This window comes from Thamnophis elegans, chromosome 4, assembly GCF_009769535.1.
Source record: "Thamnophis elegans isolate rThaEle1 chromosome 4, rThaEle1.pri, whole genome shotgun sequence".
Taxonomy (NCBI): domain Eukaryota; kingdom Metazoa; phylum Chordata; class Lepidosauria; order Squamata; family Colubridae; genus Thamnophis; species Thamnophis elegans.
Window position 1 is genome coordinate 31,993,053 of NC_045544.1, and position 14,809 is coordinate 32,007,861.

The following is a 14,809-nucleotide window of genomic DNA, read 5'->3' on the forward strand; positions in this document are numbered from 1 at the left end:
TACATCAAATGATAATAATCTAACTGGGACATAGAAAGCATTTGTATTTTAAGCCTCAAAAAGGAATCTCAGCAACCATTTCAAGTTACAACAGCTTTAAAAAAGAAACGTATAAGTCCGTGATGGTGAACCTATGGCATGCGTGCCGGAAGTGGCACACAGAGCCATCTCTCTGGGCACGTGAGCCATCGCCTGTTGCTCTTCTGGGTTCTGGCATGCCGATGTGCTGGTCTTCACATGTGGGGGAGCAAGGGAAACTGGAAGAGCAGCTGCCCGGTGTGCATGTGTGCGCCAGGAAGATGATCTTCCAGTTTCTGGTACACACATGCACACTGGCCAGCTGGACTTCACTTGCACATGCATGCCAGAAACTGGAAGACCAGGTGGTTGGTACCCATGCATGTGCTGGAAACCGGAAGATCATCTTCGTGGCATCCACACGCACACCAGGCGGCTGCTCTTCCGGTTTCACGCGTGCATATGCATGCTCCCATTTCAGCACTTGGTGCTGAAAAGATTCACCAACACTTGTATAAGTGGTCCTTGAACATGTGGCCTGCAGCAACCCTGAAGTTGTGTGATAACAATTTGGGCGCTTGGTAACTGGGGCACACATATGATGATTGCAGCATCCTACAGACATGTGATTGCTATTTCCAATCTTCAAAGCTGGCATTAAACAAGCAATCAATGGGAAAGCTTGCAGGAAGTGAAAGTCATGGTTACGGCACACATGCTTAATTGACATTATAAGCTGGGCATGGTAATGTGATGTTTTACTTCATATGACTGTGTTGTTTAGTTGCCAGTTTCAATTGCAGTTGGTAAGTGCATGTATAATAGCCACAACTCATGGTTTAGAATTATGTATTGTAATAAAAATCTCAATATGACTTACTCCCTCTTTCTATAAAGAAATGGTAATTGAGATTTAGCATACTGTCTAAATTAAATTACTTTCTTGGTTGTACTGAATTTATCCCATTATATAGAGAAGGATGAAACTTAAATCTCCAAACATCATGCTTCTTCTTACTACCAAACCTCCCAAATAAAAATAATAAAAACTACCGATAATTATATATTTAAAATATAATGACCAGAAATATATAACTTACGTTGTTCTTCTAAAATCTTTTTGAAGTGTAGGATACTCTGGCATTTTCCTAATGTCTTCCCAGTCTTTATCTTTGTAAAATAAAAATTTGGAAAATGTTAAAGAAGCCCAAGATAAGCTACTGGAAAAAGTCAATTCTATATTCTATAGTCGACTCAGTATTCTACAGTAACTTGACTTAGAAACATTAATTAATGACTGTTCAAAGTTACCACGGCACTGAAAAAAGTGACTTATGACAGTTTTTCACACTTACACCTGTTGCAGCATCCCCGTGATTATCTGATAAAAATCCAGATGGTTGGCATCTGGCATGTATTTATGATGGATGCAGTGCCCTTGGGTCATGTGACAAGCAAAGTCAATGGGGAAGTCAGATGCACTTAGCAACTGCATTACTAACTCAACAACTGCAGTGACTCACTTAATAACTATGACAAGAAAGGTCATAAAATGGGACAAAACTCATTTAACAACTGTCTTGTTTAGCAATGGAAATTTTGGGCTAAGTTGTGGGCTAGGTTGAGGGCTATCTGTTCAAGCATATGAATTTGCTGAACAAAAGCCATGATAAAATTGTATTTGAATGGAATACATGAAGAAAAAAATCAATTCATCGAAAATAATCCAGATCAAAGATTTCTTATAATGTTTTAAGGGTCACTGAATTACCTGCAGGAAATCCCATGACACTAAATATGCGATCAAGCTGATCATGATGAAAAGGATTGCTTGTTTTGATGTCTTCCTGACGACAGTGAAATATAGGTTCTGAAGTCAATAACTCAGCAAATATACAGCCAATAGCCCATATATCTAGGAAAGAAAATAAGATATAAAATTGAAAGAGTTTTTTAGAAAATAAAATATTACATTTAACTATTTGTCACAGTAGGTATATAACAGTCAGACAAAAAAATTAAGTAGTAGTATTATAACAAGACAAACAAATCATGCATAAATTTCACTTGAGAGCCTACTTCAAATGAGTAAGGTATTACCATATTTTCATTTAAAAGTTTATATTTTTAACAGCTCCCTTGGCATGAAAGAGTAGACAGAATAAAATAAAATAGACAAAAATGCTATTCAGCGCCCACCCTATTTCACTTAGAATCATCAACCTCCTACATCATTTTGGATGAAACAATCCTGTTTAGAGACTGGACCATCTCAAGAACACCACAAACACCACAAACTGTCTCCAATTTTCCCAGAATGGCATAAGTCTAGGAAAGGTTCATAGCTCAGAAGGAAACTGTAAGTTCTACTCCTGCCTCAATAAATTTTGCACATCCTGCCCAAGGATCTGCTGATACAGTTCTACGGAGGATTTACTGAGTCTGTCATTAGTACCTCAATAACTGTCTGCTTTGGCATAGCAACCAAACAGGACAGGTACAGACTTCGAAGGATAGTTAGGACAGGGGGAAAAAATCACCACCAGCCTGCCTTCCATTGAAGATCTGTATACTGCAGAATGAGAAAGAGGGCTGAGAACATATCTACAGACCCCCCCTCACATCCTTGACATAATTTTCTACTTATAAGGGCTTTGTGTGGTCAGTAAGGTCTTGTGATAGGTCTTTTTGATGGGTCTTGTGATGGGTCAGGTGTGAGTTGTGTCAACTGAGGGCTATATCATTTCACATCTTTTCTCATTTTTCCTACTATCTTCTCCTATTTGTTTCTAATGATTTAGGATCCATGACCTATTACTTGCTGTTTATAGCTACACTGTGATCTTATATGCACTGGAGATAAATTCCTTGTGTGTCCAATCACACTTAGCCAATAAAGAATTGAATTATGTTGTGTTGTCTATCCTATCCTACCCAACCCTAACCTATTCATGATCTTGTAGTAATGAATTCCAAAGGTTAGTTATGCACTGGGTGGTGCAGTGGTTAGACTGCAGAACTGCAGGCTACTTCAGCTGACTGCTAGCTGCAGTTCGGCAGTTCAAATTTCACCGGCTCAAGGTTGACCCAGCCTTCCATCCTTCGGAGGTGGGTAAAATGAGGACCCAGATTGTTGTGGGCAATATGCTGACTCTGTAAATTGCTTAGAGAGGGCTATAAAAGCACTATGAAGCATATATAAGTCTAAGTGCTATTGCTGTTCCTACCTCTTTTATCTCTTCTCCTTCCAGGTAGCTGCAGCAAAGGATTCGTGGTACCAATATTTTAAGAGAAAAAATTTCCCCCAATTGTTTTCTCCATGTTGTGCATATTATGCACAAATATACAAAATTCTAGTTTTTTTATCCCAGAGAGTTTGCATGCCTTGATCATTTTAGTTGGCTTTTTCTGCACATTTTCCAGCAGTTTTTCTGCATAATATTCCAGATGTGAGCACAACATTCCTCGTAATTTTTACTGTTATTAGAAACATTTATTTTTAATGGATTTACTGGTTTTTAATATTGTAAACTGCCTCAAGTCACCTTTAAGTGAGATGGATGGCAAACTAATCTAACAAATAAATAAGCAAATAAAGATGTACTTGAGAGACCGCCTGCTGCCAATTACCTCCCACAGACCCATTAGATCTCACAGGGTTGGCCTCCGCCGGGTGCCATCTACCAGCCAATGCCACCTGGCTATTACCCGGGAGAGGGCCTTCTCTGTGGCAGCTCCGGCCCTCTGGAATGAACTCCCCGCAGGGATTCGGACCCTCACCTCTCTCCAGGCCTTCCAAAAAGCCGTCAAAACCTGGCTTTGCCAACAGGCCTGGGGGTGATGAGTTCCCTCCCCTCTCGACATGTATGGTTGTGCGACTGTTGTTTACTTTTATTATTTGTATTTTGTTTTTTATGTTCCCCTTTTTTCCCCCTTGAATTGTTCGCCGCCCTGAGTCCTCCCGGAGAAGGGCGGCATACAAATAATAAAATTCTATTCTATTCTATTCTATGTGTACAAAGAGATTACCAAGTTATGAGTTTTACTTGCAATCTCTTTTCTAATGATCCTTAGTATAGAATTTGCCTTTTTCATAGCTGTTGTCCAACATCTTTACTGAGTTGTGGCCTCAAGATATTTTTCTTAGTTATAGGCAGTTCAGATCACATCAGTGGACTGTATGTTCAGACAAGAGTTTTGGCATTGTGCATTGCCTTACATTTACTAAAATTGACTCTATTTGTTATGTGGGTGACCATTCACCCCAGTTTAAAGAGATCCTTCAGAATCCTTTCACAATCACATTTTCAATTTGCTACTCTGAATTGTTTGATATCATCCACAAACATAGCCAGCTTATTATTTGGAGTCTGTGGTAAGACAGAGCTAAGCAACTTTTAGCTAGAGATGACAGATGGTGTCAAACTGTGAATAGAAATCTCTAGGGAGTAAACAGGAGCTAAGAGAAAGGACTTCCAAAGCTTCAATTTAAGGTTGCACTCTATGAGAATCATGTTAGGGATTAGTCAGGACATCTAGCCAGAAAAGCATACTGGGAAAATAAAAAGCATTTATTTTACTAGGAAAATCTAATACGTTTATTTATTTATTTTTTCAAAATCTAGGACTGTTCCCAACTACCGTATTTTTCAGAGTATAAGACACACCTTTTTGTCTTATACTCCGAATGCAGTATGAGCCATACCTGAGATTGGCCAGATTGGGAATATGGATGAAGTCCCGCTAACTTTTGATGTGCCATCAAACAGGACTGTTGATGTCAAAGGTGCCAAAAGCACAACTGTAAAAACTACAGGACATGAGAAGACACATTACACAGTTGTGTTGTCCTGCTGTGCAAATGGCACCAAATTGGCACCAATGTTAATATTTAAAAGGAAAATCTTCCCAAAAGAAGTGATTCCAAAAGGTGTTGTTGTGCATGTCCATGAAAAAGGATGGATGGATGAGCATGGCATGAAAGTATGGATTGAAAAAGTGTGGTCCAAACGTCCTAGAGGGCTTCTGAAAAAACCAGCTTTATTAGTGCTTGACCAGTTTAGAGCATATATTACTGACAACACTAAGAAAAGATTCAAAGAAGTGAAGACCAATCTAGCTGTAATTCCTGGGGGTTCTTACCAGCCAGTTGCAACCTCTTGATGTTTCCATCAACAAGTCATTCAAAATCTACATGTGATAAGAATAGAACAAATGGATGGCTGCTGGTAATCATGCTCTGACACCCTCTGGATTAATAAGGAGGCCCACTATCACTCAAGTTTGTGAATGGGTGAAAACCTCATGGAACTCAATGAAGGATGAAACTGTTACACAATCCTTCAAAAAATGTGGCAATAGCAGTGCCTTAGATGGAACTGAAGATGATATCATTTATGAAGGTAGCGAAGAAGAAAGTGATTGTGACCAACTGAGCTTCCTAAATTCTGACACCAGTGACAAAGAGTTCTTGGGGTTTCCAGAAAATTAGAGGAGTGCTTGAACCTTCAAGTCTCTCCTCTTTTGTTAATGACAGTGATGATGGTTCTTAATACTGCTGTTGATTTTACAGAATTGTAAAAAGTATACATGGTTGTAAAAAGTATACATGGTTGTAAAAATTCTGCTATACCGGCATTTTATTAAATAATACATTACTACACTATTTGGTTCAGAATACTTTTTTCTCTGTTTTCCTCCTCTAAAATCTAGGTGCATCTTATATTCTGGTGCGTCTTATACTCTGAAAAATACAATAGTCACAATCTATATCAATTGCAAAGAAGAAAAAAGTCCTTACACGGTATCTATCTCCTGGGTAATGAACAGTTTGAAGATTTCCTATGAAGTAAGTTTATATAAATGGGTTGGAATAATGGCTTAAGAATATGATACCTTGAAATCCCATAGATTCCCACAATGGGTCTCCAAAACCAACTTAGATGATTCTGCCAATTCTCCCTACAACTCTTTGGCACAATCAACTATGAATGCTACCAGTCATGTTACTCTAGGAAAATCCCCTTCTATTGCTGATTTATCAAGATGCAAGTGATAACCCTGTTCCTTTAAAATGCCTGGAGATCTGTGCTATCAGTTAGATTCCTTTCCCAGAATGAGACTCTCTGGCTCATTAAGAACTTTCAAGATTTTCATATATCTAGATTCAAGACTTAGAAGAAAGCTTGAAATAAAAAAAAGAAACAGTTACTTTTTGAAAGGAATGAGCTAGAAACTGCTCCATCAGATTCAGGATCTCAACAAATGCGCATACTTCAACTTAGATCTCAGTCCATAAAACAAAAACTCACATAGTAGTTGAGGCTAAAGGTGCAAAAACCATGTGTAGTTCAGGAGGTTTAATGCTACCTAATGGTAAAAACACCTGCCTTTTGTGCAAAAATTGAATTATTCCTCCTCCACCTGCTTCTCACAAGAACAGGAGCTATATTACAACTAGCTTCACTAGTGTTAATTTTCTGTCCAACTTCACTAATTTTCATCTTGGTAATTGCTGGCTGGAGGCTTTGCTCTGAAGTTGTCTTCAGCCAGCCATAATGGGGGGGGGGGGGGAATACTGAAGCAGAAAGCAAAGACAAAATGGAGGTTGCCTTTTCCATTTTTAAAACCCAGAGGGGATATTGACCCTCTTGATTGGTTTCTTGGCCTTTGATTTTTCTGGGTTTCAATTGTTTCAGTCTAGATGGACGGGTCTACTAACATGTCTTTTTAATCTTTCTATGTCTGGATCTCATGAAACAGAATTTCTGCACATTCATTACAGCTAATACACGTGGGGTGGGGATGTAGGAGAAATCAGACTGCATACCAGCATCATTGGTGTGGGGGGGGAAATCTACCATAATTTTAAAACTCTGGAAGGGCAAATTAAGTTGCTAAATTGGATACTGAAAGACTATATTTTCTGAAATGCTACATTTTCCATGTGCCAGATCAACTAAGTACAAGTAAAAGGAACTCAATGAACCAATAACTCTACTTTGGGTAGAACTTGACAATGAAGGTATATTAAGAAGGAAACCTTCATAGGATTGCTGAAGAAATTTGATCACAAGCCTTCTGAAGAGAAATAAAGATACTATGGTTGTACAATTTGTTGTAAAGAGGTGCTTTTGGAGTACACATGAAGCACCTCTCTTTGAACTGTTGAAGCAGTCACATCATTTATTAGGTTCATGTGGCTGCTTCACAAACTTTTCAACAATAATGACTTGCATGAATCATGAAGTCCAGTTCATGGCATCCTGAGCAATCTTATCTATATTCAACAAGTAAGCAAGACTTTAGCCAGGATTTCCCCCCTTTAATGTCTATAAAAAGAATTTGAAAAATCCCTGCAGGACAAAACTGTGAAGAATTCAATGTTAGTGAAAAATTATTCTTTGTTACTTTCACCATCTCAAAATAAGGTTGATAATTAGCTTTAACGTGTTTTTGTCCAATTCAGTCCAAGTCATCTGCTATCTTTGTTTCATTCTCATCACCAATGACTACATTTTATATATTGAAAGTATTATCTTGTTTCTGCATGTAATTCTGAAGCCTCACCCAAAAGGTAGTGGGTGTATCTTTTAAATAAGTAAACAAAAAGAGCAGCATATGAGCCTGGGCCAAGAAAATAACTCGAGAAAATGTCTCAAGCCGCTCCTACCTTCAGACAATAAAATTAAGTGCTGGCAAAAACACATTCAGACTTGCAAGATTCTGTTATTATATAGTAGTCATAGTAAAAATAGTGTTGAGCTATATGGCATTGGTTCCTAAGTCTGCTTTAACATTGTGGGGCCAATAGCAACCTTGTTATCTCCATGTCAGTGTATCTGTCCTGTCTCCCCCTTATCTAGGGCTTCTTTGAGAAATTTTCTCAAATTATTTTCTTGGTCTAGGCTCAAGCCCACTTATCTGACTTTTCCTTGGTAATGACTCTTCCTCTTGTCCTTCAAATCCTCTATGTTTGATTGCCTTCTACAACATCAAATCAGAAGATATAAATTTCCTATTCCAATATAAACTGACAGTGTTGGAGAATGCATTGATCAAGAATAGTAGTTTAACTTATTATGAAGTATTTATCTGGGCATCAGAAGACAGGCCCAATGTTCCTATTCTATTTAGGAGGGGAAGTAGATTAATACAGTATATCCAAGCAACCGAAGGGTTGACATGTTTATATTACCATACTGTTGGGAAATTCCCAGTCAGGCAGGGAGAAGGGATCAAACAGGGAACTAGCCTTGAATTGCTGCATAGCCACAAGAAGCAAGTTCCACGTTCCATGGAACCTTATCTAGCTTTTCCCAAGGGAAGGCAAGCAGTCTGGGGAAAATCTTGTAATATAGAAAGAACACAATAAAGTTCTTGACTTTTCACAAGTGGATTTGCTTGCCTGTGCCTGACATATGCAAGATCAAATGTTTACACCTTATTCTTCCATTCTCATATGTTTTATCAATTGCAAGAGTGGAATATGCAATGCAGGAGAAATATACAGCTGAATTCAAAATACAGCTGAATTCAAAACACTGAAGGGAAGTAAGTTCCTCTACAGGCAAGGAAGAAATATTAAGTTTTCTACAAAAACAAAAAAAACAAGCTAGACTCATCTCTAATGACTGAGAATAGGAACATGAGGCCTCCCGAAGTTAAACGGTTCCTATTTTCCTTACCCTTTAAAGAAAGTTCCCAAATTTTTACCTAGAAAAACAAGACATCCCTGGTAGTTACTAAGGCTCAACAGAGACTTCCATTTTCTTAGAGTTCTGAGGAAAAATCAGGTGGAACAACGGCGGATGACCTCTTTCTATTGGTCTACGATATAAAATGTCCTTACATGCTATATAACAGTATGGTACGCTGTTTTCAACAGCTGCGGACAGGAAGGCATTACAGAGAAAGATTAATTCGGCACAAGAAACCATTGGTTGCCCCCTAACACCACTGGGTGACATAGCCAGGTCTCGTTGTTTCAGCAGAGAAAGGAAGATGCTTAGGGATGATTCACATTCTGGTCAGTGTCCTTTCTCACGTTTACCATCAGACAGAAGACACAGAAGTATAGCCAGTCAAACAGGTTTAAAAACAGCTTTTATCCATGGGCTGTCAGACTCCTAAATACAACTACGTTCACTCCCTGCATACATGGAAACGTGACTGGTTTCTCCCTAATTACTTGTATAAGGACCATTTTCTATATGATTCATGTTGTCTTGTATTTTTGTTATGGATTGCACCAGAAGAGGCTAAATCAATTTTGTTGTATATATGTACAATGACGCTAAAGGTGATGATGATGATGATGATGATGATGATGAGTAGTAGTAGTAGTAGTAGTAGTAGTAGTAGTAGTAGTAGTATTTTTTCAGACAAATTTTGGATAATTTTCAGTAATGGACATGGCTCTGGGGCATCCATTTTGGATCAGCAAGGATAAAAAGAATGTTCAGAGTAGACCTATGATTTTTTTCCTGATCTTGTAAGATTAGAGACTTAGATCCAATAAGAAAAGAAAGGCAAGCAGAGAAACTGAAAGATAATTCCCTCCCCATCCCAAGGAACATTTAAATATTTCTTAAAAGTACAAGATTAATGAACCAAGATTATTTTACACCCAGAATATTTCTTAACCACTAGGATTCAGGAATCGGAATAGAGGAAAATTACTTTTTAAAATCCATGTCTCATGTTTAAATTCAACATTCTGTACATGTACGCAGGATCACATTTATAATAATATTACTTTGAAAAGGGCATAGACAACGAGAAAAGGAGCATGGCAGAATGGAAATTGAAATTTTAAAAAAATATTCTTGGTCCTTCTTCTGCCACATACATATTTCTGTTTTTTCAAATAAGAATTACTAATACACTAGGCAATAGAGTCCAATAGCAGTATCTCCAAAGCATATATAATGACTTCATTAATATATCATAGAAATAGAAGAACCTGAATAAATCATAGAAATATGACTATCTGAAAGATATTCAGAATTCTACATTTTCACAACTCAAGTAAGAGAGCCTACCTGTTCCACAGGTTACCTCACTGTTTAGCTGTCTCTATGTCATTCCTGGACATCTCCCCGCCCCCCGCCCCCAATTATTCCCTTAGAGAATCAGACACATGGGCTATTCTTTCCCAGGATAAACAATGCAACGTCGAGTGTGGAAAAGGAATGAGTAATAATAAGCCAAAAAATTAAATATATGAGATAGCTAACAACAAAGGAGGATGATCTCTGAAAGCAGTCATGTAATTACTGTAGATAATAGTTCTGCAGTAGTATCAGTCAGTTCAGTCAATCAAATAAAATTGATAGATAAACTACTAGAAGATGATTACTAAGTGGCCATTAGAGGAGCATGATCTTATATGGCTGCATCAGCATAGTATATTCTTCAACTCTTCAACTCCAGTAGGTTTTAAAATTATCGGCAAAAAGAAAATCTTCTTAAACCAGGCACCACCAAAATTTGTCAGAACTGCAACCCCAAAATTCTCAAGGGCTTCTGCTGGCTGGAGAACCTGGAAGTTGCAGTCCGTATATACTTGGACAACCCAGATTGGTGAAGGTAGACAGAGGAAATAATTTGATAAGAACATTTTGCTCTTTTTCTTGTAGATACAGATGGTTTCTGGACAGAGACGACCTAAAACACAGGATCTTTTACACCAGAAGACCAGAAAAGGAAATGGCTGTTGGATATTTTGGAATAAAAAGCTATTAAGTCTGATAGAAACACATTCAAAAAATTTGGGAAATATTCTCCAATAATGGTACTTTTTAAGGTGGGCATGCTTTGTATGAATTAACAGAACTGTATTTTATTTCTGAAATGGAGTAGATATTTAATGTATTGAACTACTTAAGAACTTTATAACTCTTACATTTATTATGCACATTGATAATACTGATAGTTATTGAGCTATATTTTTAAAAATCAAAACACTTACCAATTGCCTTAGTGTAGTGCCGTGCCCCAAGTAACAATTCTGGAGCTCTATACCAAAATGTCACGACAACTGGGTCAAGGTCTGCCAGGGGCTTCAGAGGAGAATTGAATAGCCTTGCAAAACCCATATCAGCTGCAAAATAATCAGTTTTTGTATTACACCAAACAAAACTTTTCTAAAATAAATTCTTCTATACCGCTATTCCTGATATTATCAATGTCTCATTTATCTCAAATCTAAGCCAAGTACACAATCTTACATTGCTGCCCTATCTAGAACTTTCCTATAAGACCTGTTTGAGGATATTATTATTTCCTCCCATCCCAAACAATGTATTTGCATGGACAATATTACTCAAAACTTTACATTAGAAATGCATTTCATCCATGCTAGCAGCTACAAACATTCCCTATTGCCACTCCCTTAACAGCATAAACTAGAAGTGCTTTTGAACATGTGTGTTGATTTGAATTGACTTCATCAGTGAAGATAACACCATTGTTTACTGTATTATATCAAATATGTCATAACTCAGGCTAAAAGAAATGTTCTGAGTAACCATTAGAAATATAACTGCCTTATGCAATTCCAAACACTTTGCTATTATTAAGACAATGTATATTCTTGTTCAGATTAATAGACTTGATATAAAACTTGTACAGTCAAATATTTTAATATCCAGCATAAAGTACATATAAGACTGATATTCAGGACATTCAGGACAAAAAATATGGTTCGTGACATGCAGAGCACAAATGAACCACCTGCAGTGCATTCAGAAAATATTCAGACCCCCTTCATTATTGTCAATTTTGTTATGCTGCAGCCTGATTCTACAGTTGTTGAAATTCATTTCTTTCTCATTAATCTACACTCAGTACCCCATAATGACAGAGTGAAGAGGGTCTGAATACTTTCTGAATGCACTGTATACTGCAGGCTAATTCTGCTGACTGCCATGAGTTCAATTCTCATCGGCTCAAGGTTCACTCAGCATTGCATCCTTCCGAGGTCGGTAAAATGAGGACCAAAAATATTGGGTGCAATATGCTGACTTTGTAAACTGCTTAGAGCAGGGGCCCCCAACCCCCGGTCCATGAACCAGCAACTGGGCTGCGCAAACAAGTGAAGCCCCATTTGTGGGATGCAGGCAGCACACGAACCACAGCCCCTCTGGTCCTCAGAAAAACCTCTCTTCACAGAATGGGTCCCTGGTGTCAAAAAGGTTGAGGAGTCACTGACTTAAAGAGTGCTGTAAACACTGTGGAACGTTGTATTAAGCACTGCGGAATGGTGTGTAAGTCTATTGCTATTGCTATATGTGGTTCTATAAAATAGCTGTTCTTTATCACAACTGTTTTCTGAAATGCTGTGCAATCTAAAAAAACAAAGCTGTTTTATAGTAGGCAGGACAGAGGTGTGTTGCTCCTGGTTTGGCCAAACTGGTAGTGATGATTTGGCCTGAGTCACAGAACCAGCAGGAACCCAGGCTGGCCACGCCCCCAAACCAGTTCCCGGGTCTCTTCTGCCATTGCCGGCATGTTTCTGTGCATACACAAAACAATTTACAGCCAACTGTGCATGCTCAAGCAATGTGTGGCATGTGTGTGAGCAAAGTGCATGCGAAGCAAACCAGTACCAATCAGTACAGGAACCCACTTCTGAGGCAGGAATGGAGTGTATGTATCCCCACAAACTTCAAACCACTTTTCTGCAATTTAAAGCACTAGAAAGCTTAACATTAAAGGTTTGGCAGGCCAAGGTTTTTTTTGGAAGCAGTAGTCTGACTCTATTCATACTGACATTATATAGATCATATTTAGGCAACAACACTCAATAACACTCATGAGATTTCTTTGTCAAAATGAAAGGACACATTGGGGGGAGGGGCATCTCTAAAGAATCAACTGATTCAAAGGACACTGTGCCTATCTCCCACTGCCCCCATCAGTCTTTTAGTCTTTTTTTTAACAATTAAAATTAATATGAAATAAATGTCTACTATAAAACTTGTGATAGAAATATGCCTTTTATTCCTTTGTATCATTTTTTAAAAATAAGTAAATTTAGATCCCTGTTAATTTGGGCTGGGCTACAAAGCTTTCCTAACTTCTGCCTAATTATCATATACTTAGACCAGTAAAACAGTGATATATCAAATGCTAGATGAGACCGATAAATTCTGTAAGTAGCAAAATTGTTGGTTACCGGATATTTTTTATCTACAAAGCTCTGGAGCTTTATAGATAATAACCAGTACCATGAAATGATCTGAGCAACACACTGGAAACCAATTTAATCACAATATGAGTAGTTTTGTACAATTTTAAAAGCATCTGCCAGAAAAATAATCAAGCTTCCCTATTTTACATTAAATGAATTTTCTGAACAATTTACAAAAGCAGTTTTGAATAAAGCAAGGTAAATGAGAAGTACTAAGGAAAGGACTGCTGTAAGCAGATGTTAAGCATAAATTGCAGTTTACACCTTCGTTTGTATTGCTTTTAGGCTTCAAAATGGAAACATTTGGTTAGAAGGGATATTAAAAGACACATGCATTTATGTTCTATAGCAGAGGGGCCAAACTGGCGGCCCACAGGCCGGATGCGTCATACGCAGGCCACAACCACCCCAGATCTGCAAAGGGAAAAACGTTGCAAAATGTCACGTAACAGCAAAATGATGTTCTGAGTTTGATCTCCATGTTCTATAGTAAACACGAGTCTCAACATAGGTACTACATACTTATCATTATGGAATATAGTACATTATTACATTGAGATTTTTTTACATTCACAATTCTTTTATAAAAATATATATAATTTTTTTAAAAAATTACACTCACAATTCTGATTGATGAATGGCAACATTTTTGCAGAAAAAAAAGTAGTGTCTATGCCACAAAACATTTTACTGGGAATTTTTGAAATAGGAAAGTCTTTTTTTTTTTTGCTATTGACATAATCAATTAATGATTAATGATTATGATAAATATAAAAGTATACATTTGAGTCTTGGTCATTTGAGTGAACCATTTTATCATTATCGATCTCAAAAGCATGAAGCAAATGGCCAAATTTCCATTGACTCCAAAAAATATGGGAGAAAAGCTGTAAATTTAAATCCCAAACAAAGACACAGAAACAGACTTCAATTTCTGTGTATTGAAGTAAACATTTCTTCTGTGCAAATATGACTTCATTAAAACTAATAAAATAGCTAATGTAGTCATGTAATGTCTATGAATTTTCACAATAAGCAAGTTCATGAATATGCAGTTCAATATCTGGAGGGTAATGATCTATTGTGGTGTCTGGAATGAACTCAAGTAAACAGCTTGTATAATTTTGCTATAAATTGCTCTGTAGAGATAGATAAATAACAAATTTTGAAATTTGGCAGGTTTTGGTACTGATCCACAGAAAAAGTAAAGTTTACCCACAGAGTTAAGAGCTTCAAGCTTTTAAACATTCAGTCAGAGCTGAAGAAGTATACTCAACTTTAATTGCTCCCTTTCAGTGGCTCCAAGAGCCAGAGAAACTGGTAACACCCGTCTTTAACATGCATTGTTATTAGTGTGTCAGTAGAGATCTACTCCTATCCATATCCTTAAAACTGGTTCATACATCACATCAATCACTCTAAACAGTTTCTTGCTATTTATGTACACAGAAATTTCTCATCTGCATTTCACCCATGGCAGTTTCCATTAGCTGTTTCTGGGGTTTTTGGAAGTAGCCTAGAAATTTTAGAGGTAATAACAACCTACCCTAGCAACTTATTATATATTTTATAATCATTGAATACGGTAATTCTAAA

General features: G+C 37.4%; 1 protein-coding gene across 4 annotated transcripts in view; it reads right to left on the bottom strand.

Moving 5' to 3' along the window:
- CDK19 (cyclin dependent kinase 19) overlaps nucleotides 1-14,809 on the bottom strand; it is an 87,801-nt gene that overhangs the window by 15,319 nt on the left and 57,673 nt on the right. For all 4 annotated transcript variants that reach the window (XM_032215153.1, XM_032215152.1, XM_032215151.1 and 1 more), the window contains 3 exons: nucleotides 10,991-11,122; nucleotides 1,790-1,933; nucleotides 1,119-1,188 (listed from right to left, as the gene is read on the bottom strand). In XM_032215153.1, the coding sequence (XP_032071044.1) occupies nucleotides 1,119-1,188; nucleotides 1,790-1,933; nucleotides 10,991-11,122 (346 nt within the window). The remainder of the gene's footprint in view (nucleotides 1-1,118; nucleotides 1,189-1,789; nucleotides 1,934-10,990; nucleotides 11,123-14,809) is intronic.